The 27,368-nt window shown below is 55.1% G+C and overlaps 1 protein-coding gene across 3 annotated transcripts; it reads left to right on the top strand.

Annotated features, from left to right (window-relative positions):
- Nucleotides 1–437: 437 nt before the first annotated feature.
- SETD1B (SET domain containing 1B, histone lysine methyltransferase) lies at nucleotides 438–24,263 on the top strand. Of its 3 annotated transcripts, XM_049101955.1 has the most exons (18): nucleotides 438–627; nucleotides 1,149–1,336; nucleotides 1,568–1,666; nucleotides 2,298–2,568; nucleotides 4,636–4,748; nucleotides 5,636–6,874; nucleotides 10,343–11,170; nucleotides 11,538–11,799; nucleotides 11,890–12,047; nucleotides 12,222–12,242; nucleotides 12,330–12,444; nucleotides 12,996–13,475; nucleotides 14,790–16,043; nucleotides 16,903–17,069; nucleotides 19,173–19,304; nucleotides 19,401–19,520; nucleotides 19,598–19,735; nucleotides 21,654–24,263. In XM_049101955.1, the coding sequence occupies exons 2-18, from the start codon at nucleotides 1,163–1,165 to the stop codon at nucleotides 21,825–21,827; spliced, it is 5,745 nt and encodes a 1,914-aa protein (XP_048957912.1). In that variant the 5' UTR covers nucleotides 438–627; nucleotides 1,149–1,162; the 3' UTR covers nucleotides 21,828–24,263. The 3 variants fall into 3 exon arrangements, with proteins under 3 accessions (XP_048957912.1, XP_048957910.1, XP_025329614.3); XM_049101953.1 differs by having other exon boundaries at nucleotides 440–627; nucleotides 11,890–12,242; XM_025473829.3 differs by lacking the exon at nucleotides 438–627 and adding an exon at nucleotides 886–1,037 and having other exon boundaries at nucleotides 11,890–12,242.
- The last annotated feature ends 3,105 nt before the right edge of the window (nucleotides 24,264–27,368 follow it).

The raw sequence follows: 27,368 nt of genomic DNA, 5'->3' as shown, positions 1-27,368 counted from the left end.
CTTTCCCCCGGTCCCCCACGCGCCCACCTCCGGTCTTGGCAGTTTGGAAACAGTTTTGGAGGCCCCAGGCGCACGCCGCGGCGACCGCGGCTCGGAGGGTAGCCCCAGCCGCGGGAGGTAGAGCCGGAGGAGACCCCCCTCCCCCGCCAGCCAAGCCCCCCACCTAAGTCCCAGCAGAATAAATAAATTAAAAGGCCTTCCCCCGGGGAGGGGGGAGGCAGTGTGGGAGCGCGCGAGTGAGGGGTGGGGGGCCGCTGGGGCCCGGGGCTTTGGCGGCGCAGCTGCCGCCGCCGGGAGAGTGCCTGGGGAAGCGGCGAGGAAGGAGAGGGGAGGAGGAAGAGGAGGAGGAGGAGGAAGAGGAGGAGGGTGAGCGCTCGGGTCGGGCTCCTTAGCGGTGTATTGTGGGATGTGCGGCTACTGGGAGCCGAGCCTCCGCCGCCAGCCGCCTCCCGGGCAGCAGCAGCAGCAGCAGCGGCAGCGGCGGCGGCAGCAGCAGCTCCGGGCCCGGCAGCCGCGGCGGCGGCGCCCCCCCCTCCCGGCCCCCCGTCCGGCCGCCCCGGCCTCGGCTCCCGCGGGGGACACCATGTACTGGCTGGCGGCGCAGGGAGGCCGGCGCCCGGCGGGGATGTAAGCGCGGCTCGGGGAGGGAGAGGCCGCGGGCGGCAGCCGGGCGGCCCGAGCCCCCGGCCCCGGCCCCGGCCCCGGCCCCGGCCCCGGCTCGGGCCGAGCCGGCGGGCGGGCGGGCGGGCGGGCGGCGCCAGGCCTGCCGCGAGCCCAGCGCGCGAGCCGGGCCGAGCGAGAGAGCGAGCGCCACGCCGGGCGGCCGGGCGGCCGGACGAGCACCATGGGCCGGAGCCCGCGTCCTCCGGGCGCCCCGGGCCCCGCCAGCACGCACCGGGGGCCCCCGGGAGCCCCTCGCTGCCGCCCCGAGACGGTGGCCGAGCGGGCGGGCTCCTAATTCTCCCGGAAGGCTTATTCTCTCGCTCTATTCTTATTTTGGGGGGAGCCAACTAGACAGCCCCTTTTGGGGCGCGCTGGTAAGGTGGGAGGGGGTGGGGGCTGGACGATTTGATTCTTTCGCGTGTGTGTAGAAGCGGCCGCCGCCGCCGCCGTCGCGGCGGAGACGACAACAACTTGCTCGTTTTCAGGTTGGGTTAACGGCATGGAGAACAGTCACCCCCCCCACCACCACCACCAGCAGCCCCCGCCGCAGCCCGGCCCTTCGGGCGAGAGGAGGAACCACCATTGGAGAAGTTACAAGTTGATGATTGACCCGGCTCTGAAAAAGGGACATCATAAACTGTACCGCTACGATGGGCAGCATTTCAGCCTGGCGGTGAGTAGCCGGCGCGCCTCCCCGCCACCCCCACCCCCCCCAGCCGAGCCGGGGGCGGGGGGCAAGCGGTCCGAGTGGCCCACGGTACCCCCATCCGACCACCCGGCCAACTGTCAGCCGGGGCCCCAGCCCTGGAGTTTGACAAGTGCCTGGAGAGGGGGGTCTGTCCCTGCCCCTGGGGAGTGGGACCGGCCCTCTCACTCCGCCCCGCCCCCCCACTCCTCCCCACAGATGTCCAGCAACCGCCCGGTGGAAATTGTCGAAGATCCCCGGGTCGTTGGGATCTGGACCAAAAACAAGGAGCTGGAGTTGTCGGTGCCCAAATTCAAGGTAGGACCCCTCCCCCCGACCCCACGGGCCCTCCCCCACCCCTCCCCACTCCTGAGTTCGAAAATAACGCCAGTCCTGACCGAGCCCAGCCTGATTCGGAGTTCCCGCCCGCCATCCACGGCCAGGGGAAGTTTTGGCGGGGAGGGGGAGATGGCAGCCAGAGGGGTGTCCCCTCTCAGCTGCTGTAAACAGAGTAACACTCAGTGAAACTGTAATCAAGGACTGATACAGTGTCCTGCCGGCCCAGCTGGGGGCTCCGGGTCCCCACCTGGCTCCTTTGGGCCAGGCGGCTCTGCCCCGGGACCCGCCCCCCTTCTCAGCCTTGTGGCTTAAGGGGGACAACTTCCTAGACCAAAGGTTCGCCCCTGACCCGGCAGCAGGGAGAGGAGGCCGGAATGGGGGGTGGGGAAAGAGAAACTGTTTCTTTTTCCCCTTTCCTTTCGAACCCAGAGGACTTCCACGTTCCAAACGATTTAATCCTCCGCTTCCCGGGCCCGCCCGCGTGCATTTCCACCCCCCCCCAAATTATTTTTTACCCTTCATTGTTTTCAACGGGCATGGGACTGGGGAATGTTGTGTTTCCCTTCCGTTTCACTGTTCTCCCAACTCCCTTCCCCCTCGTCCCTGCCAGATCGATGAGTTCTACGTGGGCCCGGTGCCTCCAAAGCAGGTGACATTTGCCAAGCTAAATGATAACATCCGAGAAAACTTCCTGAGGGACATGTGCAAGAAGTATGGAGAGGTGGAGGAGGTGGAGATTTTGTACAACCCTAAGACCAAGAAGCACTTGGGCATTGCCAAGGTGGTCTTTGCCACGGTCAGGGGAGCCAAGGAGGCAGTTCAGCACCTGCATAGCACTTCTGTCATGGGCAATATCATCCACGTGGAGCTGGACACCAAAGGTGAGTGGGGGCCCCTTAGGACAGCCTACCCTGGCCAGAGGCAGGCCCTGTCACTATAGCTCCCTTTCCTCCCAGAGCCCCTCTTTCAGTGTTGCCCCCCCAACCCTATTTTTTCTTTGCCCCCTCCTGAGGGTAGAGTCACGTGGAGCTAAATGTGTTGTCGGTTGCTAGGAGACAAGCTATAATTTACCAAATGTGCTGTCCTTGGCTACTGCATGTACCCCCAGGGACCACCCAGAGGCTTCCCCACCACTGACACCCCTGTGGGCCCCTCTCGGAGCCCTGGTGGCCTGGGTTTAGGTAGTCCCCAGTGTTGCCATCTGTGTTAGGGAAGGAGGCAGGGTTTGTTTATTTGTGAGGGGCTGAGGGAGAGCCACTAGAATGCCTTTAAATACGTAAAGGGTAGGTCCTTCAACTGAAGAGAGAGTCCTCCAAGAATCCAGGGTCTCCACCCCCCTAATACTATCCCTTCCCTCTGGAAGTGGGAACCAATATGGGCCCAGAGTTTGGTTTCATTGATGATGTTCCGAAGCTGGGCGGGCTGCTCTGGGTGCTCAAGGGTTGACACTCTGCCTTCCCTCCTCTCTCTTAAAGAGACAGCAGCACCTCCCATGCACCAGAATCCTGCTATGTGCTCAGTTTGAGCTGGCTGCTGGGAGCATGTTGCTGGAGAAGCCACTCTTCCTCCCTTAGGTTCCTGGGAGGCTTCTCCTGGATGCTGAATGGAGGGGCTTTCAGGACTAGGACTATAGGGCATCCCCCTCAAGTTCGCCTGTGGCCTCTCTAGGGCAGTTCCCACCAATATAGAAGAAGGTGCTGGGTGCCCTGAGGAGCAGCCTGCCCTGTGACTGGGCAGGCACTGTTGGTGGGTCCAGTGCCTCTTGGGGCCTCCTGGGAGATACTGCCGGGGAGGGCATAGGTGGGCAGCTTCCAGGAGTTCTGTGAGCACAGGGTTCAGGGGCAACCAGGGCACATCAAACCCAAACAGGAAAATCCAAACCCTTCTTTTTGGCTTTTGATAACTAATGAATGTACATTGACTGGGTCTCTAAGATCTTACTAGAACTGGGTGGGCACAGTTATCCCACAAAGTCTTGCCAAGCCTGTACCTAGTTCTGAGTCTCCTCAGAGCAGAAGCCCAGGTTCCTGCCTAAGCCACAGTACCCCTCTCTCTCTTAATTTCTCACTCTGGGGAGTACAGACCCTTCCAAATCTGCATATCCCTTGGGTGGCTGCAGTCCAATGTCTCCCTGAGAATTGAATTGTGGAATCGTCTCCCCATCACATGCCCATTTTAAGGAGTAACCAGCTTTCACCAAAATTTCATTTCTGAAAAGACCAAAAAATAAAAAAAGTGGGAGGCCCTCAGAGACTGCCAACTAACTTTGTATTTCAAGAAAGAGACCGGTAAAGTGTAAAGTGTTGCTCAAGGAATGCGTCTCCTTTGCATATGTAAGCAGCTGCCTCAGAGGGCTCTATAAATATCAATAATCTGGGGCCCCCTGGTCTATAGAGGCCTCTCTGCTGAGGAGGAAGGGTTACCAGACTGGCTCTGTGGAACTGAGTCCTAGGCAGAGCTGGGGAGCCAGGGCAGCCCTGCCAGAGGAGGGACAGGTGGAGTTCACAGTAGTGTGGTACTAGAGTGTGTTGGACAAACTCTGCTGGTCACCTAGCCCCAGATAGTTAGCAACAAACTGTCACCTCTGGGTTCCTGGGTCTCTCCACTTGCTATAGGCTCTGGCCATTAAGTGAGAAAACCTAACTCTTTGCTCTGGTGCCGTGGCCCAAGTGATAGGAAGAGGCTTTGTGTTGGAGTGGCATTTCTGTTTTGGGGGCAGTCCCAGCCCCACAGAGGATTAAATTATGAGACTTAAGGTCAAAAGATTCATACAGTTTAGCAGCTTTGTTGAACAGACAGGACTTCTCAGGGAGGTGGTTACCCAGTCAGGGTCACACGGTTTCCCAGGCTTGGGGTTTCAGGCACAGGGGCCCACAAGGAAGCCAAACTGGGGGGTCTGCTCCATCCTGGAGCCTCCTTCAGTTCTCCTTCCCTTGTCCTTCCCACAGGGGAAACCCGCATGCGGTTCTACGAACTGTTGGTCACGGGCCGATACACACCCCAGACCCTCCCAGTGGGTGAGCTGGATGCTGTCTCTCCAATCGTGAATGAAACCCTGCAGGTGGGTTTATCACCATCAGTACCCATCCCCTGACACGAACACACACACATTCTCTCTCTCTCTCTCTCTCTCTCTCTCTCTCTGTCTCATCAACAACCTGTGATATGCCCCCCACCTCCACTCCACCACCTCCAGTGCCAGACCAGCGCCTAGCAGGGAACAAAGCCTGGCTCACCTAGGCTGGGATTCCCACAGACCCACAGCCTAAGACTCACTTTCTGTGCTGATGCTGAAACGTTGCTGTGTCTGATGCCCTGTGCACTGCTCTTCCCCCACCCCTAGAAAGCAGGGTATAGGTCCTTCTTTCCAGAGCAAGACTGACTCCTTATTCAACCACTGCCTTCCACCTAGACCACTCTTACATGGGGAGATGCTCAATCCAGCTCTTTCCCAGCAACAATTCAACTATCCTCAGGAGTAGCACTTCCAGAATGAAGAGTCTTTGCTGACTTGCTAGGTTGTTCATTAGGCACTTTTAACCATGTCATGCTATTAAACTCCTACAACATTGGGAGACCAGAGGGAACAGGGCCACCCCTTCACTACCCAAACCATAGTTCATCCTGCTGGAAGGTCTGATTTCTGACAATCTGAGACAGGAAGGAAATCCCAGTTCAAACCAAGCTGTCAGGATCTTCTCTTTTCTCTGTTTAGGGATTATAAGAAGTCCTCAAGGTTCCTTGAGGATAACCAGCTATCCTAAGATTAAAGAAAACTTAGGACCATCCAGAAACTCCTCTTCAATCTCCCCTCCCCCATTTCTTTTACCGTGCTGAAGTTCTAGAGTGACCAGCTTGGCTCTAAGATCCCCAGAGTGAGAAGGGAGAAGAGCCTCCTTCCACTGCAGAACCTCACACACGGCTCCCCCTCTCTTTCTCCCTCCCTAGCTGTCAGATGCTCTGAAGCGCCTCAAGGATGGTAGCCTGTCTGCGGGCTGTGGCTCTGGCTCATCCTCTGTCACCCCCAATAGCGGAGGGACCCCCTTCTCCCAGGACACCGCGTACTCTAGCTGCCGCCTAGACACACCCAACTCCTACGGACAGGGCACGCCACTCACGCCGCGCCTGGGCACCCCCTTCTCGCAGGACTCCAGCTACTCCAGCCGTCAGCCCACACCCTCCTACCTCTTCAGCCAGGACCCCACAGTGACCTTCAAGACCAGGCGTCACGAAAGCAAGTTCACAGATGCCTACAACCGCCGCCACGAGCATCATTACGTCCATAACTCCTGTGCGGTCACCACAGTGGCAGGGGCCCCCACAGCCTTCAGGGGCTCCGTGGACCTCTCATTTGGGGCAGTGAGCAGCAGTGGAGGCAACAGTGGCCCTCCATTCAAGGCCCAACCACAGGACTCGGCCACATTCGCCCACACTCCGCCACCTGCCCAAGCAACCCCCACTTCTGGAGTCACCTTCAAGTCGACCTTCTCTCCATATCAGACCCCTGTGCCCCCTTTCCCCCCACCGCCCGAGGAGCCCACCACCACGACCACCTTTGGGGCCCGCGACAGTGGGGAATTCAGGAGAGCACCTGTGCCACCACCCCTGCCACCCACCGAACCCCTGACCAAGGAGAAGCCGGGCACACCACCTGGGCCACCACCTCCCGATGCCAACAGCATGGAGTTGGGTGGCCGGCCCACCTTCGGCTGGAGTCCTGAACCCTGCGACAGTCCAGGCACGCCTACGCTGGAATCATCCCCGGCTGGGCTGGAAAAGCCCCATGATAGCTTGGACTCCCGCATCGAGATGCTGCTGAAGGAACAGCGCACCAAGCTGCCCTTCCTTCGGGAGCAGGACTCGGATACAGAGCTGCAGATGGAGGGCAGCCCTATCTCCTCCTCCTCCTCCCAGCTTTCCCCACTGGCCCCCTTTGGCACCAACTCCCAGCCAGGCTTTCGAGGCCCCACACCACCATCCTCACGCCCCTCCAGCACTGGCCTGGAGGATATCAGCCCCACGCCACTGCCTGACTCAGATGAGGATGATGAGCTTGACCTGGGCTCAGGGCCCCGGCCCCCTCCGGAACCAGGCCCCCCGGACCCTTCTGGTCTTCTGGGCCAGACAACTGAGGTAGCCTTGGACCTGGCTGGAGACAGGACCCCAACCTCAGAGAAGATGGATGAGGTACCACCATGTCTGTCCGCCTCTGTCTTGGATTGGTTTTGTCTCTGTGTCTCCCTCTTTCCTCTGAAACATTATCACCTTAGGACGATTAGCTAAAATGCAGAAGCAACAGGGTTAGGGCAGCTAAAATAACAGGTCAAACACAGAGAATAAAAAGAGAATGAAAAAAAGCATCAGGAGCTGTGACTGAGCAGCTGGTTTGCCTCTGAGCAACCTAGTAGCCATAGAGAGAAGGGAAACATTGACCTAGTTCTGTTGGGTCTTCTGTTAGGTGTGGGAAGACATCTTCTAGGGATCAGTTCTGACTTGGGCTTCTTTGGTTGGAGTTTGCTGAGATAGTACAGACTGTGGTTAATGGTTCTGGATTCCCTTCTCTGTTGGGTGGCTGGAGGGTGGTCAGGGCTGATCCTGCAGCTCAAGCTTATTTGGGAAGAGGGATTAGCCAGAGACTGCCTTCTTAGGCTAGGCCAGGGGGAGCTCTGGAGCACTGGCTCCTAGAATCTGGTGCCCTCTAAAGAGATGGGAAGCTGCGGGTGGGCAGGGAGGGCATTGAAATTTCCCTTAGTCCTCTCCCTCTGTCTCCAGGAGTGAAGGAGTTAAGGGTTAGCCCAGGGGGAGGGCCACAGCCAGAAACAGGCAAAATTGATGGTTCTTCACCATCCTCACTCATAGATCCTCATCTGGGGTCTTATTACCCAAATATCCAGCCTCAGGGTTGAGGTGAGGGCTACTGTGTGCTGCAGTCCCTTGGAGGGAAGGCTCAGGTCACCTTCCTTGGCTCTGCTCCCCACTCCTGGTCCAGGCACCTGTCATGGCCCTCCTGAAGGCCTGGATTGGAACCTGTGCGCCCAGTGGGGATGAGCAGCCAGGGACTTCGACAGAGGTCTCTGGCCCCGTGGGTGGCAGGAAGAAGGGTTCCCCCCTTCCCAGGCCCTTTGATTAGGCAGATTTGGCTGCCTCAGGGAGGAACAGAAAGGAACTTGGCCTGCCCAGGAGGGGACTGCAGGTGGCTGGGGCTCCAGAGGGCCTCCAGGCGTTTCTAGGGAAGTGGTTTCTGGTGCCAAGGGGTCGGAGCAGGAGGAGTTAACAGGTGTGCAGAGGTGGGGGGCTAGCAACCTTGCTATCTTTTCTTCCCTCTCTGCTGCCCGGGGTTAGGGGCTGTTTACCATGCTGGCAGGCTCGTCTAGGACTCGGAAGCCCAGAGTAACCGGAGGGACTGGGCTCTCCCATCTTGTCATTGTAGGGAGGGGGAGACTGAGGCCCAAGAGAGGTGAGGTCGGGATGCCTCAGGACTTTAGCCCTAGGAAGACCACGCTGGCCCTCGGGAGCCCCCTGCTGGCAGCCTGGAGAGCAGCACCCAGGTTCCTCCCGACGGAACCGGGAGCCAGTCCTAAACCCCGACTCGGGAGGAAGACTCCCGGAGACAGAGCAGGGCGTACCACTGAGGGCCATTCGCTTTCTTCACAGAGGCTGGTGATTAAAAGTTCGGGCTCCAGTCCTTGAGCCTGGAGACCCAGCTCTGTCACTTACGGGTTCTGTGACCTTGGGTAAGGTACTCTCCCTCTTTGAGTCTCAGTTTCATCGTCTGTGAAATGGGACGGTGCAGGTACCTGCCTTACACTGTCTACGGCTTAAGTGAGGTGCCGCAAGGGAAGCTCCAGGCAGGGCGGCGCGGGCTGGTGCTGAGTTCTCGGCGCTGGGCTGGTTCCCGCTGGTTCTCACCCCCACCCCCAGGCGCCGGAGGGAGGGGCAGGGCCGAGGAGCGCCGGATCCGGGTCTCCTCGTGATTGGCTGGCCGCGGTGCCGGCTTAACCCTCGGTGTGCTGCGCTCGCCTTGCTGGGCGCTGTCCCGGCCTGATCTCCGGGTAGGTCCGTGCGAATCGCGTTAAGCCTGCCAGCAGCCTCTCCAGCCCGTGCGTGCGGACCCTGAGAGGGAGGGAGGGTGCATGCATGTATGTAGAGGGGGTCTAACAAAATCCGGAGCTTCCTGCAGCTCCAAGTTTGGTATTCCTCCCCACAGCACTCCCCCCAGTTCCATTTGAGCGCTCCCTCCCATTTCCATTTGAGCAGTCCCTTTCCTGAGGATCTGACCTCTGACCTTATAGCCTCTACAGACCTCTCCCCCTCAGCCTTCAAATGTACTCCCTGCCTCTTCCAACCTACAGAGGCTCTCGTCTGTTCAGCCAAGTTCTTCTAGGGCAGGACCTGAGCACCTTCTCACCTGTGCCCTGACACTAGAGCCTGGGGGTGATCCAACTCTCCTCTCCCTTACCCCTGCCCTGCCTTTTCACTCCATCTCTACCATGTACACTAAAATACCTCCTTCTGATTCCAGGCCTGTGTCTCCAACTCCCCAAAGCCTTGTGTCCCAGTATAAAGGGGTCCATGCCCATTTCAGAGCTGGGGTCATCCTTGGCTCCTCCCCTGTCCACTTAGCACCATGTCCAGGCAGGCATACTGAGCTGAGTCCCAGCCTTCTTTCTGAAGGGCTGTGCCTCCTAGGCCAGTGGATTTTGGCTGTTTCCTCACTTGTCAGAGGGATCAGAGTCAAGTCCCACCTTGCAAGGCCACAGTGCAGATAAGAATAAAACACCTCATACCCACAACACTCAACCCCCTGCTGGCCCACACTATGTGCAGCCTCAAGACAAGATACAAAGAGTAACTAAGGAAAATAAAGATATACCTCCTATTGATACTGCCTTAATACTGCTAAACCTTGTTACTTAGACAACACCTTCGCCACCTGGCCCTCTTTGCTGCAGTGAGGACAGCAGGCTGACTGGGAATGCGGGCTGGGGAGCCACTGACTGGTTTGAATCCTGGTTCCCTCTCTTACTGGCACTGTGGCCTTGGGCAAGTTACTTAAGCTTTATGCATTCCAGTTTCCTTGGTAAAAATGGAGATAACAGACCTACCTTGTAAAGTCAGTCTGAGGACTGAGTTAATATATACATCAAGTCCTTAGAAAGATGGTTGGATGTGGGAAGCACTATAGAAGTGTTCGTTTGTAGTGTCACCTCCCTGTCTCCCTCCCAGCTTCCTTTTCCTCCACGGTGGGCTATGTATTTCACATCTTCATTCTGCTTATCCTTTGCCTCTTCCCTTTAGAAGGTTAGCTGCATGAGAGCAAGAATTCCGTCTGTCTTGTTCACCTAGAATAGTGCCTGGCCCACAGCAGGTGCCAAACAAATGTTTGCTGAGTGAATGAATGGATCCTTATAACCATGAGGCAGATAGTGTGATGCCCATTATGCAGATGGGGAAACTGGGGGCTTAGTGAGGTTAAGTGATTCACCAAGGCCACATAGTCCATAAGGGAGGGGACCAGGATCTGAGCCTCAGAAACCATGTTGCTCATTAGTCTCATGGAAGGCTTCTCTGACTTTCTGGTGTTTGGAAGGGCCCTAGAAGCCAGCTTGGCCTCCGAGGCTTCACCTTACCACTCTTTCCTGGCTCTTTCTGCAGGGTCAGCAGTCCTCAGGCGAGGACATGGAGATCTCGGATGATGAGATGCCCTCAGCCCCCATCACCAGCGCCGACTGCCCCAAACCCATGGTGGTGACCCCAGGGGCGGCGGCTGTGGCAGCCCCCTCCGTGCTGGCTCCAACCCTGCCGCTGCCCCCGCCCCCTGGCTTCCCACCACTGCCCCCACCCCCGCCACCACCCCCACCACAGCCAGGCTTCCCCATGCCCCCACCTCTGCCACCACCCCCACCCCCACCACCCCCAGCCCACCCGGCTGTGACAGTGCCCCCCCCTCCACTCCCAGCGCCCCCGCCTGGTGTCCCACCCCCACCCATCCTGCCACCGCTGCCACCCTTCCCCCCAGGGCTGTTTCCCGTGATGCAGGTGGACATGAGCCACGTGCTGGGTGGCCAGTGGGGCGGCATGCCCATGTCCTTCCAGATGCAAACGCAGATGCTGAGCCGTCTGATGACTGGCCAGGGCGCTTGCCCCTACCCACCCTTTGTGGCAGCTGCGGCAGCGGCAGCCTCAGCTGGGCTGCAGTTTGTCAACCTGCCGCCCTACCGGGGCCCGTTCTCCCTGAGCAACAGCGGACCAGGCCGCGGGCAGCCCTGGCCACCCCTCCCCAAGTTTGACCCATCGGTGCCGCCACCAGGCTATGTGCCACGCCAGGAGGACCCACACAAGGCCACTGTAGATGGCGTCTTGCTGGTGGTGCTCAAAGAGCTCAAAGCCATCATGAAGCGTGACCTGAACCGCAAGATGGTGGAGGTAGTGGCCTTCCGGGCCTTCGACGAGTGGTGGGACAAGAAAGAGCGGATGGCCAAGGTAGGCCGTGGGTGCATGGGGTTCCCCAGGTGGGCAGCAAGCACTCTCTTTCCTCCCGAGACATGTTATCAGAGTCACTGCTCCAATAGGACAGCATGGGTGTTATTTTGTGATGACATGGATGCATAGTTTCTGCATTTAGCTTGTGTGTGAGTGAGGAAGTTGAGGTTCAGTGAGGCAGAGAGGGGTGCAGGGAATGTCTGGAGCAGTGGGCACCAAGTGCAGCCAGTTTTATGGGAAGGAAGTATCAGTTACTATGTGGCTGTCACTTTTGGGGGAGGGTAGGCCTCTCAGAAAGGGCCACCCGACAGGAGTCACTGGCAGCACCATAACCAGGGTGACAGTCTCCTCCTCTCTGGCACTGCAGGCCTCACTGACCCCGGTGAAGTCAGGCGAGCACAAGGATGAGGACAGGCCAAAGCCCAAGGACCGCATCGCCTCGTGCCTGCTGGAGTCGTGGGGCAAGGGTGAGGGCCTGGGCTATGAAGGCCTTGGCCTGGGCATAGGGCTACGTGGGGCCATCCGCCTGCCCTCCTTCAAGGTCAAAAGGAAAGAGCCACCAGACACAGCCTCTGCTGGTGACCAGAAGCGCCTGCGGCCCTCAACCTCTGTGGATGAGGAAGATGAAGGTAGGTGCCCTCCCCCACCCCCGCCCCCGGTATGGGGGAGTCTCCTCCGGCGTTTCCTCCACCTGGCTCGGACACCCTTCTCTCCTGCAGAGTCAGAGCGTGAACGGGACCGGGACATGGCGGACGCCCCTTGCGAGCTCACCAAGCGGGACCCCAAGGGAGTGGGTGTGCGGCGAAGGCCAGCCCGGCCGCTGGAGCTGGACAGTGGTGGGGAGGAGGACGAGAAGGAGTCACTGTCAGTGTCCTCATCGTCATCGGCATCCTCGTCCTCGGGTTCCTCCACGACCTCACCCTCGTCCTCTGCCTCCGACAAGGAGGAGCGGGAAAGCACTGAGGAGGAAGAGGAGGGGGAGGAGGAAGAGGAAGAGGAGGAGGAAGAGGAGGAGGAGGAAGGCCCCAGAAGCCAGGTCTCCTCCTCCTCAACCTCATCTACGTCAGATAAGGTACATTCGGGTTGGGGAGGCCTGGGGTGATGGGCCAGGTGAGGGGGCCCCTTTGGCTCATCCTGGCCTCCCATCCTTCTCCCCCAGGATGACGATGACGATGACGATGAAGATAGTGAGGACCAGGATGAGTCTGAGAATGACGATGAGGATGTAGCCCTGTCGGAGGCGAGTGAGAAGGAAGAAGTGGACTCAGATGGAGGTGAGTGGCACAGGTGGTGGCACCTGGTCTGGCCCGGGGTCCCTCTGCAGAGCAGAGCCTGAGGAGCTTTCCAGCAAAAATGTGAAGTCATTAAACACACACATGTGACATACCGTACAATTCTGTTTATATTAACACATCTAGAGTTGGTCGATCCATAGAGATGGAAAGTAAACCTGTGGTTGCTTGGGTCTGAAGGTGGGAGGATAGAGGGGTGATATCACGCTAAAGGTATTGGATTTCTTCTTGAGCTCAGAGGGTGTTTTGAAACTAGAGGTAATTGTACAACACTGAGAATGTAGTAAATGCCACTAAATTATTCATTTTAAAATGGTTAGTTTTACATTCTGTGGATTTACCTCAAGTTTTAAAAATGGTGATTAGTTAACACACACAAGTACATGTGAGTGTGTGCACATACACGCACCCCCCCCCCCCCAGATGTCTAAGGGCCCCATTCAGTGCAGGGGCCCTAGTTTGAGACTTTTGGTGAAGAGTCTAGTCAGAGCACAGCAGATACTGAAGGGCTCTTGCCTGTGTCCCCTGCCCAGAGGAGACTATAAGCATCCCCACCTCCAAGGCTGGAGCTGGGTCCTCCAGCGAGAGTTCTGAGTCTTCTGAGTTCGAATCAAGCTCCGAATCCTCCTCATCGTCCTCAGAGGATGAAGAGGAGCTGGAGCGAAGGAAAGAGGAGGAGGAAGAGGAAGAGGAAGAGGCAGCAGCAGATGAAAGTATGGCTCCTGTGGTTCCTGACGAGGACTTTGAGGAGAATGTGGCCACGGGGGCACCTGTAACGGAGTCCTCGGTCATGGAAGAGGAAGTGGACATCGAGGCTGAGGATGAAGCTCCCGAGGAGAGGACCCCCGTGCCGGAAGAGCCCTCCTTGCCTGTGTGTGTTGAGGAGCTGGCTAGCTGCAAGGAGCCCCCCGAGGAGCCAGGCCTGAAGGAGGAAGGGGCCAAGTTGCTGTCTCCAGAACCCCCTGCTGGAGAGGTGGAGGCCCGACCCCCGCCTTCCCCAGAGTGCACCCCAGGTAATACCTGCAGCCCCCAGTGGGGCGGTGGGGATGGAGGAAGGATGTCCTGCCCAGGCTCCTTTGGGTTAATCTCCGAACCTTCCTGAGCTCCAGCTTCCTCATCTGTAATGTGGGATCAATGGCTAGTGTCTCCCCAATGGGGTCCTGTGGGAGGACAAAGTGAGGTGACACAGTGTGCCAGCATGGAGCCTGGCACATTAGCCAGAAGGTGCTAGTCCCTTAAGGGAACCACTGCTGTCACAGGTACTCAGTGCCAGTATTCCCCTCATGGTTTGGTCCTTGGCCCATTAGTCCCAATGGGATGCTCCCAGAAAAGTGGGGGGATGGGAGAGCAGGTGTGCATGGTCATTGTAGTGACAGGCAGGTGAGGGAGGCTCCGGGATGCTGGACCAAGTAAGAGGGGCTGTGGGCACCACCACTTCTGTGGCACTGCACAAAGTGTATTAAAAGCTCTAACATACCATCCAGTGGGACTTTGTGCAACGATAAAGATGCCCTCTGTCTGCCCTGGCCAATACCATAGCTATTAGACACAGTGTTGCTAAGAGCACTTGAAATGTGGCAAGTGCCACTGTGGAACTAAATTTGTAACATTATTTAAGTTTAATTAATTTAAACTTAACCATGTGTGGTTAGTTTGTACCTCTGATAAGTTGTTTAGCAAAAAAACCTGTTGTATTTTGTTTAATTCTGTATTATTTGTCTACAGAACCACAGTCTTGAATATTGTTGTAGGCACTGACAATACAACAGTGGGCCAAACAGACAAAAATAGCTGCCTTCATGGAGCTTACATTCTGGGGCTGGGTGATAAATGACAGCAGATAAGTTAAAAAAATGTATTATATGACGGTGAAGATAAATGCTAGGAGAAGGGCTCTGATAAGTCCTGCAGAAAAGGGACTTGTTGAATTTTTACATTTTATTTTATTTTATTTTATTATTTTATTTTATTTATTTTATTCAGTAGCAGAGCTCATTTTCTTGATCCACAGGACATCACCATTCTAAGGACATAATGCCAAATGCTAGCTAGCAACCATGTCTCCTATGTCTTTCATTTATTCCACCTTCATTTTCAAGCATCTACTGTGTGCCTGACCCTGGGCTGGGCACAGAGAAGCCTTGAGTAGTATAGCTACTACTATACTAGTAGTATAGCTATAGGGGGACAGTCCCCGTATTCAACTCCAGGAGGCTCAGAGGACTATGAGGTCAGGTATTAAGCACATAGTAGGACAGCATAAATAAGGCACCAAGAGTTGTTTGAATGGAATAGTAACGGTCGGGTTTTTGCCTAACTCTTTGCAGAGGATGACCTGGAAGTGGAGCCCCCTCCGCTGCTCTCCTTACCCCTGCAGCCGCCACTACCACCCCCTCGACCACCCCGGCCGCCGAGCCCACCACCAGAGCCCGATACCCCAGACCCTGCACATCCACCTGCCCCTCTGGAGCCCCCTCCGGAGGAGCAGCCCCCGCGTACTCCCGGCCTCTGTGGCAGCCTGGCCAAATCACAGAGCACAGAGATGGTGCCAGCCACACCGAGTGGGGAGCCCCCACTGTCAGGGGGCAGCAGCGGTCTGTCCCTGAGTTCCCCACAGGTGCCTGGCAGCCCCTTCTCCTACCCATCGCAGTCCCCCAGCTTGAGTAGCGGGGGTCTCCCGAGGACACCTGGTCGGGACTTCAGCTTCACACCCACCTTCCCTGAGCCTGGTGGGCCCCTGCTCCTGCCTGTCTGTCCCCTCCCAGCTGGCCGACGTGATGAGCGGTCTGGCCCCCTGGCCTCCCCGGTGCTCCTGGAGACAGGCCTGCCTCTCCCCCTGCCTTTGCCCCTGCCCCTGCCCCTGGCCTTGCCCGTACCTGTCCTGCGGGCCCAGACACGGGCCCCTGCCCAGCTGCCACCTCTGCTGCCAGCACCGCTGACCCCCTGCCCACCCCCCATCAAGAGGAAGCCGGGCAGGCCCCGGCGGTCCCCGCCGGCTGTGCTCTCCTTGGATGGGCCCTTGGTCCGGCCACCGGCGGGGGCTGCCCTTGGCAGGGACCTCCTCCTCCTGCCAGGTCAGCCACAGACCCCTGTCTTTCCCAGTACCCATGACCCCCGGGCCGTAACCCTGGACTTCCGGAACGCGGGGATCCCAGCACCCCCACCACCTCTGCCCCCCCAGCCTCCTCCACCCCCACCTCCACCCCCTGTTGAGCCCACCAAGCTGCCCTTTAAGGAGCTAGAGAACCAGTGGCCCTCCGAGGCCATCCCTCCAGGCCCTCGCGGGCGTGATGATGTCACTGAGGAGTTCATGGACCTGGCCAAGGTTCGGGGGCCCTGGCGCCGGCCGCCTAAGAAGCGCCACGAGGACCTGGTGGCCCCAGCCTCACCTGAACTCTCGCCACCACAACCCCTCTTCCGGCCCCGGTCCGAGTTTGAGGAGATGACCATTCTGTATGACATCTGGAATGGTGGCATCGACGAGGAGGACATCCGCTTCCTGTGTGTCACCTACGAGCGGCTGCTGCAGCAGGACAACGGCATGGACTGGCTCAATGACACCCTCTGGGTCTACCATCCCTATATCCTAGCCGACAGGGCGGGGTCCTCATCCCCCTCTCTGGGCCCGATCTCCCAGGACATCCGTGGAGGCACTAGCACAAATGCCCATCTCCTACCAAGCAGCATCTGTGCTGGCACCACACCAGACTCCATATGGAGTCCTCATTGGCACTTCTAGACACACCTTCTGTGTCAGGCTCATCTCAGCCCCAGAGTTAGGAGGTCTCAGGGCTGATTGTACAACATCCTGGCAGCAGAGGCTGACAGGGCCCACTCTTCCTAGCCCCCCTCATCACCTCATTTAATTTCCCAACAGCTCAGTGAGGTAGGGGGCCGTTATTCATATCTTATATGGAAACTGAGACTCGGGGAAGTTAAGCTACCTGCCTGAAGTCCTACAGCTATGAAGTACCAGAGCTAAGATTTGAACCCAGGCCAGTCTGCCTTCAGAATCTGGGCTCTTAACCATGATGTTGCCCTGATAGTTGGTAATAACCACAGGCAGCACAATCCAGTTGGAGCAGTCATCACCCCCATTATGTCAAACTGATTTACTGAACACTTCCTCTGTTGCAGGAAGTCTGTAAGCACATAATCATGCAGAGAGGCATTGTTATCACCCCAGTTTACTGATGGGGAAACTGAGGCAGGAAATGGCTAAGAAACAGCCAGGGCCATGCAGCTAGGTACCCCTGGCAGAGTTTTGTCCATCAGAGCTGGCCAGTGGGCAGCCTCATGGAGGTGGCTTAGGTTCCAGGGGTGGGAAGAACCCCCTGGAGTTAGGCCTTAGGGTAGAGGCTGGGCCCAGTGGGACTGGTCTCTGGAAGGACTGGGAGGGGCTCTCTAAGAATGTCCATGTGGCCCTTAACCCACACCCACCCACCAGCCTCTCTTCAGCTAAGAAAAAGAAACGGGATGATGGCATCCGTGAGCACGTGACGGGCTGTGCCCGCAGTGAGGGCTTCTATACCATCGACAAGAAGGACAAGCTCAGATACCTCAACAGCAGCCGCGCCAGCACCGACGAACCCCCAGCAGACACCCAGGTACTGCCATCAGGCGCCTAGACACACCGGAGCCACCCAGGCTGCAGTGGCAGGGGGATTTCCTAGCTGGGGTGCTGGGCTATAGGAGGGGTTGTGGAATTTGGCTGGCACAGAGGGTGTTACCCCTCACCAGGCTGCTTAGGTTGGAAAAGAGAGGCGAGGATGGAAAGTGGGAGCCTCTGAGTTTTTCATCAGGGATGTGAGGATAGTGGAGTTGTGTTTCCAGAAAGTTCATTCTTTCCTTTTTAGATTCAGCAAATGTCTGTTGAGTGCGGGTGATTTTAGGCACTGTTCTGGGTCTACAGTAGGGAATGAAAGAAAATCCTTTACAGAACTTACCTTTTAGTAAGGAGGTAGGAAATAATCAAGTGAACATATAAACATGGCATTTCAAGTAGGAGAAGCAGGAAAGGAGGTCAGGGATTGGCGAGTCAGAGGGGTCAGAGGTGACAGTTCAGCCAGATCTGAATGGAGTAAAGAAATGAGCCACGTGGATAACTGGGAGAGGCCACAGAAAAGTAGAAAAAGGCTTCGATAAAAACTTAAAACGGAAGCGTGCCTGGCTGGCTCAATTAGTAGAGCATGCGACTCTTGAGATTGTGAGTTCGAGCCTCATGTTGGATGTGGAGCCTACTTAAAAAGTTAAAACAGGAGAGGTACTCGCTAAGTCTGGAAATCATGCACAGAGTGAATAGCATGTGCAAAGGCCCTGAAATGGGAAGGATCTTGGGTGGCATGAGAAAGGGAAGGAAAGTCTAGCTGAGGCCAGAGACAGAACAGGTCATCAGGGACTGAAGGCTGTGGTGTTGAGGTTAGATTTGTGTTCTGTGTGTGACAGTGAGCTGCATGGGTGTGGGTGACATGGTTCAACCCATGGTTTCCAAAGCTGCCACTGGCTGCTTTGTGGAGAGTTGGCTGCAGGAGTCCTGAGGGGAGACTAGCATGGTTGCTGCGGTTCCCAGTCCAGACACATAAGTAGGTTCGACTGGGTTTGCTGTGAGAAAAAAGTGAGTGTGTTTGAAAGACTATTATTTCTTTTTAAGATTTTATTTATTTATTCATGACAGACACACACACAGAGAGAAAGAGAGAGAGAGAGAGGCAGAGACACAGGCAGAGGGAGAAGTAGGCTTCACGCAGGGAGCCCGACGTGGGACTCAATCCCGGGTCTCTAGGATCACGCCCTGGACTGAGGGCGGCTCCAAACTGCTGGGCCACCAGGGCTGCCCTGAAAGACTATTAGAAATAGTAGAATATTAGGAAGCCGAAAGGACAGAACTGGGGGCCAGATTGGCTGCAGGGGACAAAGGAATTGGCTGGGGCTTTGCTGGGTCTGGCTGGATGCCCAGCACTGAGGTGGGAAGCTGGACTTTGGCGGTTTGTGGAACACCCAGGTAGTGGGGTTAGGCTGCTGGATTTCTGAGTGCAGTAGAGAACCTGGGAGGGGGCCTTCTGGTCATCAGGGTGGAAATGTTAAGGGAAGGTCACAGCAAAGACGAGCTCACCCAGGGAGAGGGCGTGTGGGGAGGAGGGCAGAGGACAAAGGTGGCCCAGGGAAGGAAGGGGCCGTGATGAGAGCCACAGGGGTCGGGGTGAATAGACACTCACCATCTTCTCTCCTGAAAGTGGAGGTACTTCAGATCTTCCAGCTGAGACAGGAAAGACAGCAAGTGTAAAGGGAAAGTTGTGTTGTTGTGTTTGCCTGGAGGATGTTGAGGACATTCAGAGTCTGGCAACATTCAGAGTCTGGCAGGAAGGACAAGTGAGGGCAGCCCCGGTGGCACAGCGGTTTAGCACAGCCTGCAGCCTGGGGTGTGATCCCGGGTCTCCGGGAAGTCCCACGTCGGGCTTCCTGCATGGAGCCTACTTCTCCCTTTGCCTCTCTCTCGAAAAAAAAAAAAAAAAAGGAAGGACACGTGAAGAAGAGAGTTAACAAGTAGGGATGGGACAGGCGTGGACAAGCCCAGAGCAAGGAAGCTGGGAAGTTGGGAAGACAGGGTCGCCAAGGATGTGCTAGGGACACAGGTACCCCAGACCACGGCGAGTGGGCCAGCTTCCCCTGAGGCAGCCACAGCTCTCCTGATCCATCATTGTCCTTGGCAGGGCATGAGCATCCCCGCGCAGCCTCACGCCTCCACTCGGGCCGGCTCAGAGCGGCGTTCCGAGCAGCGCCGTCTGTTGTCCTCCTTCACTGGCAGCTGTGACAGTGACCTGCTCAAGTTCAACCAGCTCAAGGTAAGGCTGGACCCTGCCCAGGGTAGCAGGGGTGGGGGGCAGCAGGACAGAGATAGAGACCAGGGCTCTCAACTCTGAACTCCTTCCTTCCCATAGTTCCGGAAGAAGAAGCTCAAATTCTGCAAGAGCCACATTCACGACTGGGGCCTGTTCGCCATGGAGCCCATTGCAGCTGACGAGATGGTCATTGAATATGTGGGTCAGAACATCCGCCAGGTACGCACTGCCTGGCCAGCAGGGCGCAGGGGTGGGAGAAAGGGGGCCAGCCCAGACTGAGGCCTTTTCCTGGCCAGGTGATCGCGGACATGCGAGAGAAGCGTTATGAGGACGAGGGCATTGGCAGCAGCTACATGTTCCGGGTGGACCATGACACCATCATCGATGCCACCAAGTGCGGCAACTTTGCACGCTTCATTAACCACAGCTGCAATGTGAGTGCCTGTCAGGGGTCCACTGCCACTCCTGCCTGTGCCTGAAGGACCCAGAAGCTTCTGGCACAGAATCAGTGTGGCCTCCCTCCCAAGTTCTGGTTGCCCAAGGGTGATGGGGGCGGGTAGGGTGTTTTCTGTTCTGAAAAATGGGCACAGTGAGATAAAGTGCTCAAGAAGTAGTCCGCTCAGCTCACTGTTACAGAGTTCCTCCTCTGTGCTGGGCTCAACCCTCAGAGCGTTCGTTCTAGGGCAATGCTGGCCAATAGAACTTTGGGCAGTGGTAGAAATGCTCTGCATCTGTGCCATCCACTGACTCGATATTAGCTGCATGTGGGGGTGAGCACTTGAAATGTGGCTTTTAATTTAGTTTAATTTAAACATAAATAGTCACACGTGGCTAGTTAGTGATGGTGGACGGCGCTGCTCCAGGGGCCAGGGAGTGTTGATAATGAGGACGATTCTCATGCTGAAGACAACCACGGGGAGCCTCAGACAGTGGGCAGGCAGCTAGTTCCAGAGCAAAGATGCCAAACTCTTGTTTTGAGTCGTGACATCGCTATGTGGCTAGTGTCCATAGGCTAGTTACATCGTGTCTCAGCAGCTCAGTTTCCTGATCTGTAAAACATGGATGGTAACGGTCTCTCCCTGTAGGTTGTTGGGAGAACCGGATGTGTTCCTGAGTGCAGGCCCTCTGAGTGATGACACAGCTAGCTCTCACAACCATGGCTGCATCATCACTTGGGCCAGTGGGGACTTTGTCTTGCCTCTCCAATGGGATCTGAGGGTTAGGACAGAATCCCCCAGGTGGCAGTGAGTGGAGCAAACATTCTGCTCAGTGAGGCCCTGGAGGAGAGAACAGCTAAATGGGCAGTAAAGATGGAGTATAGGGGGAAAGGGGGCAGGTAAGAGGATGAGGTTGGCAGGGTTAGGGTGGCCAGATCACTCAGCCTTGCAGGCAGATCTGAGAAGTTTCTCTAAAAGCCAAGCAGGCTACTAGAAGGTTTTGAGTCATGGGACGACAGGATCTGCTGTTCCTTTGGAAAGATTTCCCTGGCCACTGAGTCAGGAGTAGGTTTTCTCAGTGCACCAAGAGGTAGTGGATGTGGCTAAGGCCCACCGAATGATGATAGGGGCCTGACTGGCTGTGGAGTGGGAGAGCAGTAGACAGAAGCCTTAGGTCCTTTGGAGGTGGAACCCACTGGGTATGGCAGTGGGGCCAGATCCAGCCCTGGGAGAGGGAGGTGCGGGAGGTTGAGGCCTGGGCACTTGGGTGGATGGTGGAGCCACTCCCTTGAGTTTAGGTTTGAGTTTACAGAGTCAAAAATGCCTCTGGAGCTGCCAAAGGCAGACATCAAGCAGGTACTTGGATTTCTGGGTCTGGAGCAGGGTCTGGCAAACCTTTCCTTTAAAGAGCCCGATAGTCAATACTTTTGGCTTTGTGGCCCAGAGGATCTCTTAGCAACTACTCTGCCATTGTAACAAAAGCAGCTGTAGATAGTATGTAAATGAATGGGTATGGCTGTGTGCCAATAAAACTCTGCTTGCTGAAACAAGCAGCTAGCGGCTGGAGTTGGCTAACCTCTTCTCTAGAGCTCAGAAGTGAGGTCTGGGCCACAAACTAACTGTGGGAGTCACCTGTAGTATAAATGGAAGTTGAAGCCCTGTGGAATAATTTATTATCATTATTGTCATCATCTTTCTGATTTAGTATCAGACGCGAGGAAGGGGTCCCTGTCACCCAGATGGAGCAGTCGAGGCTAGCATGGGTAGCCAGAGGCATGGGAGGGTGGGAGGTCATGCTGCAGATTAGTCAGGCCTCCAGTGGAGCCCAGTCAGGTTCAGGGGCCCTGTGGCCAAGGGCCCGGGTGGGTTGTCAGGTGAGTCATTGGCTCACCCTCCCCTCCTGCCTCGCCCACAGCCCAACTGCTATGCCAAGGTGATCACAGTGGAGTCGCAGAAGAAGATCGTCATCTACTCGAAGCAGCACATCAACGTCAATGAGGAGATCACCTATGACTACAAGTTCCCTATCGAGGACGTCAAGATCCCCTGCCTGTGCGGCTCTGAGAACTGCCGGGGGACCCTCAACTAGGTCCTGCACTGGCGCCCCGCAAAAGGCTGCCCGGGGCCCAGCCCCACTTCCCACCCCCATTTCAGGTGCTGCCCCCTACCCAGCGGCAACGTCAGGGCCTGGCGCCCCCAACACTACCCCCAGGACCCAGCGCAGCTCCGGCCCCTCAGCGGGAAAGGGCTTTTCCGTCTCTCAGCCCACAGCCCTTTGGTTTTTTAAAATGCTCCCTTCAGGATTTTTGTTGAACTCCAGCGTAAACTTCTCTCTGTCCATGTCTCTTACTCTCCATCTCTTTGTCTCTTGTCTTTCTCTTTCCTCATCTTCCTCCCCTTCCCTCCCCAGCCTCTTCCTATGAATGCTGCTATGTTGTTTTGTCTTCTCTTTGCTCTCTTCCTTGTCCTAAGAAAAGACATTTTAACCGTTGAAATGTGAAAGCAGAACCAGAGAGCAGGGACCCTCAGGGGAGGCCGCAAAAGCCTTGGTGTGATGGTGTGTCGGCCCACGTTCCGGAACCCCCGGGCCAGGGCGCTGGGCCAGGTGCTGCAGAGAGAAGGGGGTCGGCCACTGGGCTCTGACCTCAGAACACTACGCAAGGCCCCCTCTCTGCTGGTGAGGACTCAGTGAGGAGAAGACCCCCCCCTTCCATTCCTTTCCCAGCAGCCTGAGGGCGCTATTTCCCTGAGCAGACCCTGGTGGAGCCAAGCGCATCCCAGGCAGGAACTACCCCCTGGGCTCTCCCTGCCACCCCATGCCCTGCCATCCCCCCAAAAAATCTTGGGTTCAATGTTTACTTTCTCATTCAAATGCCAGCAATGAGGGAGCCTCCTGGAGGCCCCAGTGTGGGCGTGGGGGTACTGGGAAAGGTCCTGTCTACTCTCTCCTGCCCTCACCTTCACCCGGGCGGGGGGGCCTCCCAGGGCAGGCAGGTCCTCCAGTCCTGCCACTACGGGTCTCTGACCATACGCATGTGGCATTTTTTCGTTTATAAGCTTCACCTGCTTGCCCTTAGCCCACACCCCAACTTAACCCGCCAGCAGCCCCCTCATCCCAAGAAGGCAAGAGCATATTTATTTTTGGAGTGAGAAGATTATTCTCCCAGAGAAAGGAAAATCTTGGAAAAGATTTTAAAACTCAGATCTAAGTCTGACAGGTTTTGTTTTTTTCCTTAACCTTTTATACTCCCTTCCCATCATCCTCTTCAGGGTTTATTTCTATGGATTTTTTTTTTCCTGTGCGTGCATAAAATCAAAACGAAGGGAAGAAATAGGTTTTTGAAGTTCAGAACCAACTTCTGTATATAGGCTGCCATAAAGGACTTTTTCTCGGGAACATTGTTTCTTGTAGAAACATTTGGGAAGATTTTTTTGCTCATTTCTTTGTATTTCCAAAAATCTCTCTCTCTCTCACACACACACACACACACACACACACACACACACAAGGCAAGTCCCTCGCACCCCAGACAGCAGAGCAGGCATGTAAATAATTTCTGGAAAGTGACTGTTGTGACCAGGAGTCCTCCTCACCCAGACGGGAGAGCTCCCAACGGGGCCACCCCCACCCTGCGGATGCAGGCCTGGAGCCTCTGGTATCTTCAGCTTGTGTCAAGCTTGTTATCATGTAAATTCTGTACAAAGAATTATTATTTTTTTTTGTCGTTGGTTTTGTTGTGGGTTTTTTTGGTGTTTTTTTTTTTTTTTTTTTTTTTTTTAATTTCTTTACCCCACGCCCTCCCTGTTTGAGATTATGCCCGCCGGTTTCAGGGTTTCAAGGTCGATGAAATTGGTGGCATTAAGACACAGAGGAGGGACGGGGCATAGCGGCGACCTTCTCTTCCGTTTGCGGTTTTCTGCCTAATTGTGCAACTGAGGAAATATTTATTTTTCACATGAGGAAATGTGTAGTTTGTAGAGATGGTTGATTTAAAGTCACTTGTGCGGCCCCCAAGGGGCTGCCTTCATTCTCACCCCTCTCCCTGGAGAAGAGGTGGAGGGGGGTGTGAGGAAACCAGGGTTGGGGGGCCTGCCTCCCCCCGCCCCCTGGCCTCACCTTGCCTGACCGGTGAGGGGCTGCATCCTCCCTGTCCCCAGGAACCCCCACCCCACTCTCAAAATGGTTTGCCATATCCAGAAACATGGCTCATTTTTCTTTCAATGCCTTCGTTTTCATTGAACAAATCTTTGCTTTTGAAAACTTGGGGGTTTCTGCTTTTTTTTTCCCTCTTGTCCCTCCCACCCTGCCTCCTCCTGCGAAGAAGAAAACCCATAAATTTTAGGGATGTTTGTGCATATAGACTCTGTCATCCGTATGTAACTTGTTTTGAAGAGAAGTGTTTCCGTTGTGGGTGTGTCTTGCTGTAAATATTTGTTCATATTTTTGTGAATTCAATACTATGTACCATTGTATTATAGTAACTTTTATAAAGCAAACCATAAATATACTGACTTTTCTTACAGATACGCCGTCTCTCTTGCTCTCCTCTCCCTCTCCTCCTTTCTTTCTGATGGGGCACACCCTGCTCAAAGGGAGTGTGGTCTGGCGAGGCTCAGGTGGTACAAGGAGCTAGGCATGGTGTGGTCCACTCAGACCGGTGGCTCTTAAACCCTAAGCCTATTAGGTGGATTCTGTGTACTGGGCCAAGGTATAGTCAGACTAGACCTTTTAAGATTTGTTTTGCTTTTAAGTTTTGCTTCTACAACTTTTCATAAAATCTTACGGACCTGACACTGCTAAAGGTTTGCAATTGGGAAACAAATTCAAATATCCTATTGCTCTCACTGGAAGAAATTGAAAAAGGTCCTACCTTAAAGATGTTTGCCATTCCTTTCAAGGAAACAGGCCCCTGGTTTGCATTTGAGGGGGAGGGGACTGATAAAACAGTTTGAGAAGCATCCGGCAGTTTGTTAGATGTCTGCTTACCCCTGAGGACAGATGCCAAACCCCAGCAATAAGCAGCGTGGCTAGAAAAAATGCCCAACCTCCCTTCTTACTAGTGAAATGTAGATTCTACACAAAACAGCCAATATTGGCCGGTGGGCAGGGGGTTGGGCACTTGGGCATCAGTAGTGTAAGCTTACATTGCCACAACCTTTAGGAGGATAATTAGATATTAACAATCAGTTAAAACTGCACATAAACTTTGGCACAAATGTTCAACTGTCTGGAATCAAGCCTGACAGCCTCAAGCAGGCAACAGTATGTATAAGGATGTTCTTTGTAGCCCCACTTTGCAAGATGTCTTTGGTGGCAGGCTGGTTTTTGGAATTGTACATCCAGACAGGTGAATGTTACCCAAGGTGGATTCATGTGGACAGGAGAAGCTGAGGGTGAGACTGAACAAGGAAAAAGGAAGCAGCCGCTGGCTATTCTGTTCATTCAACCAATACTGAGCACGTACTATGTGTCAGTTCTCTAAGCACTGGGGACATAGGAGTAGAGAAAACACTCCCTGTCTTTAGGTGATTGTGTTGTGAGTGAGCCAGGCAAACCTGAAGAATACATGTCATGATAAGGAGAAAAATATCTACAATAAAGGGGTATAAATTGAGAGAGTATGAGATTTTGAATACAGTAGGGGAATCTGCTTAGTCCACATGTGAGCAAAACTCAAAGGAGATCAAGGAGCTGGCCCCATGGACACCTGGAGGGAGGATGTTGAAGGCAGAAGGAACCATAAGTGCAAAGGTCCTGAGGCTGAAAGCCACCTGGTGTATTTGAAGACCAGCACAGATGACTGTGTGGCTGTAGCTGAATGAGGGAAGGGAGAGTAAGGGAAAGGAGGTCTGACAGGTCCCAAGTAAGGGAGAGGGGGAGGCAGATGCTGTAGGGCCTTGCAGGGCACATAAAGACAAACTAGGGCATCTAGCCCAAGGCACAGAAAGGAAATGCCCAAATTTGAGTTTCCTTCATCTTCCCTCTTGAACCTCCTCCTCCTCCTCCACCTTAGTCAATGACACTTCTATTCCTCCCCTCACCTACTCTGCTGTGGCTGGTTACCTAAACTCAAAGCCCAGAAACCCCAGACTTCTCATTTTCCCTCCACTACCCAGTGAGATGGTTCTCTTCCTCCCTGCTTCTTCAAATCTATCTACCTCTCCCTCTGCTCCTCAGTCCCATAGGACAAGTCCTTTCTTCTTGGTCCTGCTATGGAGGCCAACGAGGGAGCCCCAACTTGAGCCATCTGCATGTAGACCACGATGGGGTGGGGAGGAGGAAGTGCCAAGCAGACTCTGGCAAAGACCCCTCACCGAGGCCTCTCTCCCCAAATCATAAGAGCAAACACAGCACTGACACCATGCCAGCCACTGATGTAAACTTCTGCTATTAAACCTACAGCAGTGCTAGGAGTTGGGTATTATTACCATTCCCTTTAACAGATAAGGAAAATTGAGGCACTGAGAGGTCAAGTAGCTTGCCCAAGGTCACACAGCTAGCAGTTAGCTGATCTGGGCTGTGAACCCAGGCAATCCTGCTCCCTAGTCTGTGCTCAGCTAATGAGGGTCTGCTCTGCCCATGTGCGATCTAAGGAGGCACCACCACTTGGCACCAGCTGATTCTTGCTCCGTAAGAAGGCAGCCCAGAACTGCTTGGTTGTACCAAGAAGAACCAGAATCCTAGAATTTGTATGTGAAATATCCCAACTTTCTGAAATGATGACTCAAATTCGTTTAAAACTATACAGACTAAATAAAATACATCTGTGAGCCAGATTTGGCCCATGAGCCACCAGTTTGCAACCTTCTGTGATACAGAATTTCTCTGCTTTGCATAAGCCATGGGAAAACAGAGGCAGGTATTTTTAACTGAGGCTGCCATTGTTCCTCTGGCTTCTCACTGCTGTTCTTTTCATTTCTGAAGTTCATGATCCCAGAAGCCCTGACTTCTATAATCTGCTGGGGGGGAAAAATCCCCAATTTCCCTATTGTATCAACTTAGAATTTTTCCTTAGACTCAGATCCGTCTGCTCCCAGTTCTGAGCTGACTCACTCGCAGGAAGATCTGACAAGTATCAGAAGCTCCCAATTCCTTTCTCCGGTTTTAAAACGGGAGGGCAGAAGCCTAAGGGCTCAGATCCCTCCCACCTGCTCTCCTTCTCAGACCAGGAGCCATGTCTCTAGGTTGCTTAGCAGGCATGTGCGCCGAAGCCCCTTGGCTGACACTCTCCCCTCTCCAAGTTGGGCGCAGGGCAGCAAACCTGGGGACAGCTCATCTTTAGCTCTCATAAAGCCGTCAGACGGGATGCTGTCAAGTGCGGTTTCACCGCGAGGCTTACTACCCTTCCTGAGTATGCTCTCCGCAGGCTTTTCCTTGGCTGATTCCCTCACCTCCCTCCCCAAGAGGGGCTTTCTCTCGACTGAAATTTGTAACATCTCCCAGCTTTACCTTTGCACAATCTCCCAATCACCGCTTTACCTTCATAACAGCATTTGCCACTCTGTGAAATGATACTGTCTTCCCCTCTAGATTGTCATCCCTCTGCACCCCTTGCTTGGTTCCAGAATTCTCCCTGACCGGCGCGGTCCCACTGAGCACAAAACGCGTGCACCCGGTGCCTCCCCGGCT

Source organism: Canis lupus, chromosome 26, assembly GCF_003254725.2.
Source record: "Canis lupus dingo isolate Sandy chromosome 26, ASM325472v2, whole genome shotgun sequence".
Taxonomy (NCBI): Eukaryota; Metazoa; Chordata; class Mammalia; order Carnivora; family Canidae; genus Canis; species Canis lupus.
This window is presented reverse-complemented; position numbering and strand designations above follow the sequence as displayed.

Bases quoted from the DNA above. Each gene is read 5' to 3' on its own strand.
- SETD1B (XM_049101953.1), top strand. From the start codon at position 1,163: ATGGAGAACAGTCACCCCCCCCACCACCACCACCAGCAGCCCCCGCCG. The intron at 16,044-16,902 runs ATATCCTAGCCG...ACCCACACCCAC, and splicing joins CCTCTGGGTCTACCATCCCT to CCACCAGCCTCTCTTCAGCT. The intron at 19,736-21,653 runs GTGAGTGCCTGT...CCTCGCCCACAG, and splicing joins TCATTAACCACAGCTGCAAT to CCCAACTGCTATGCCAAGGT.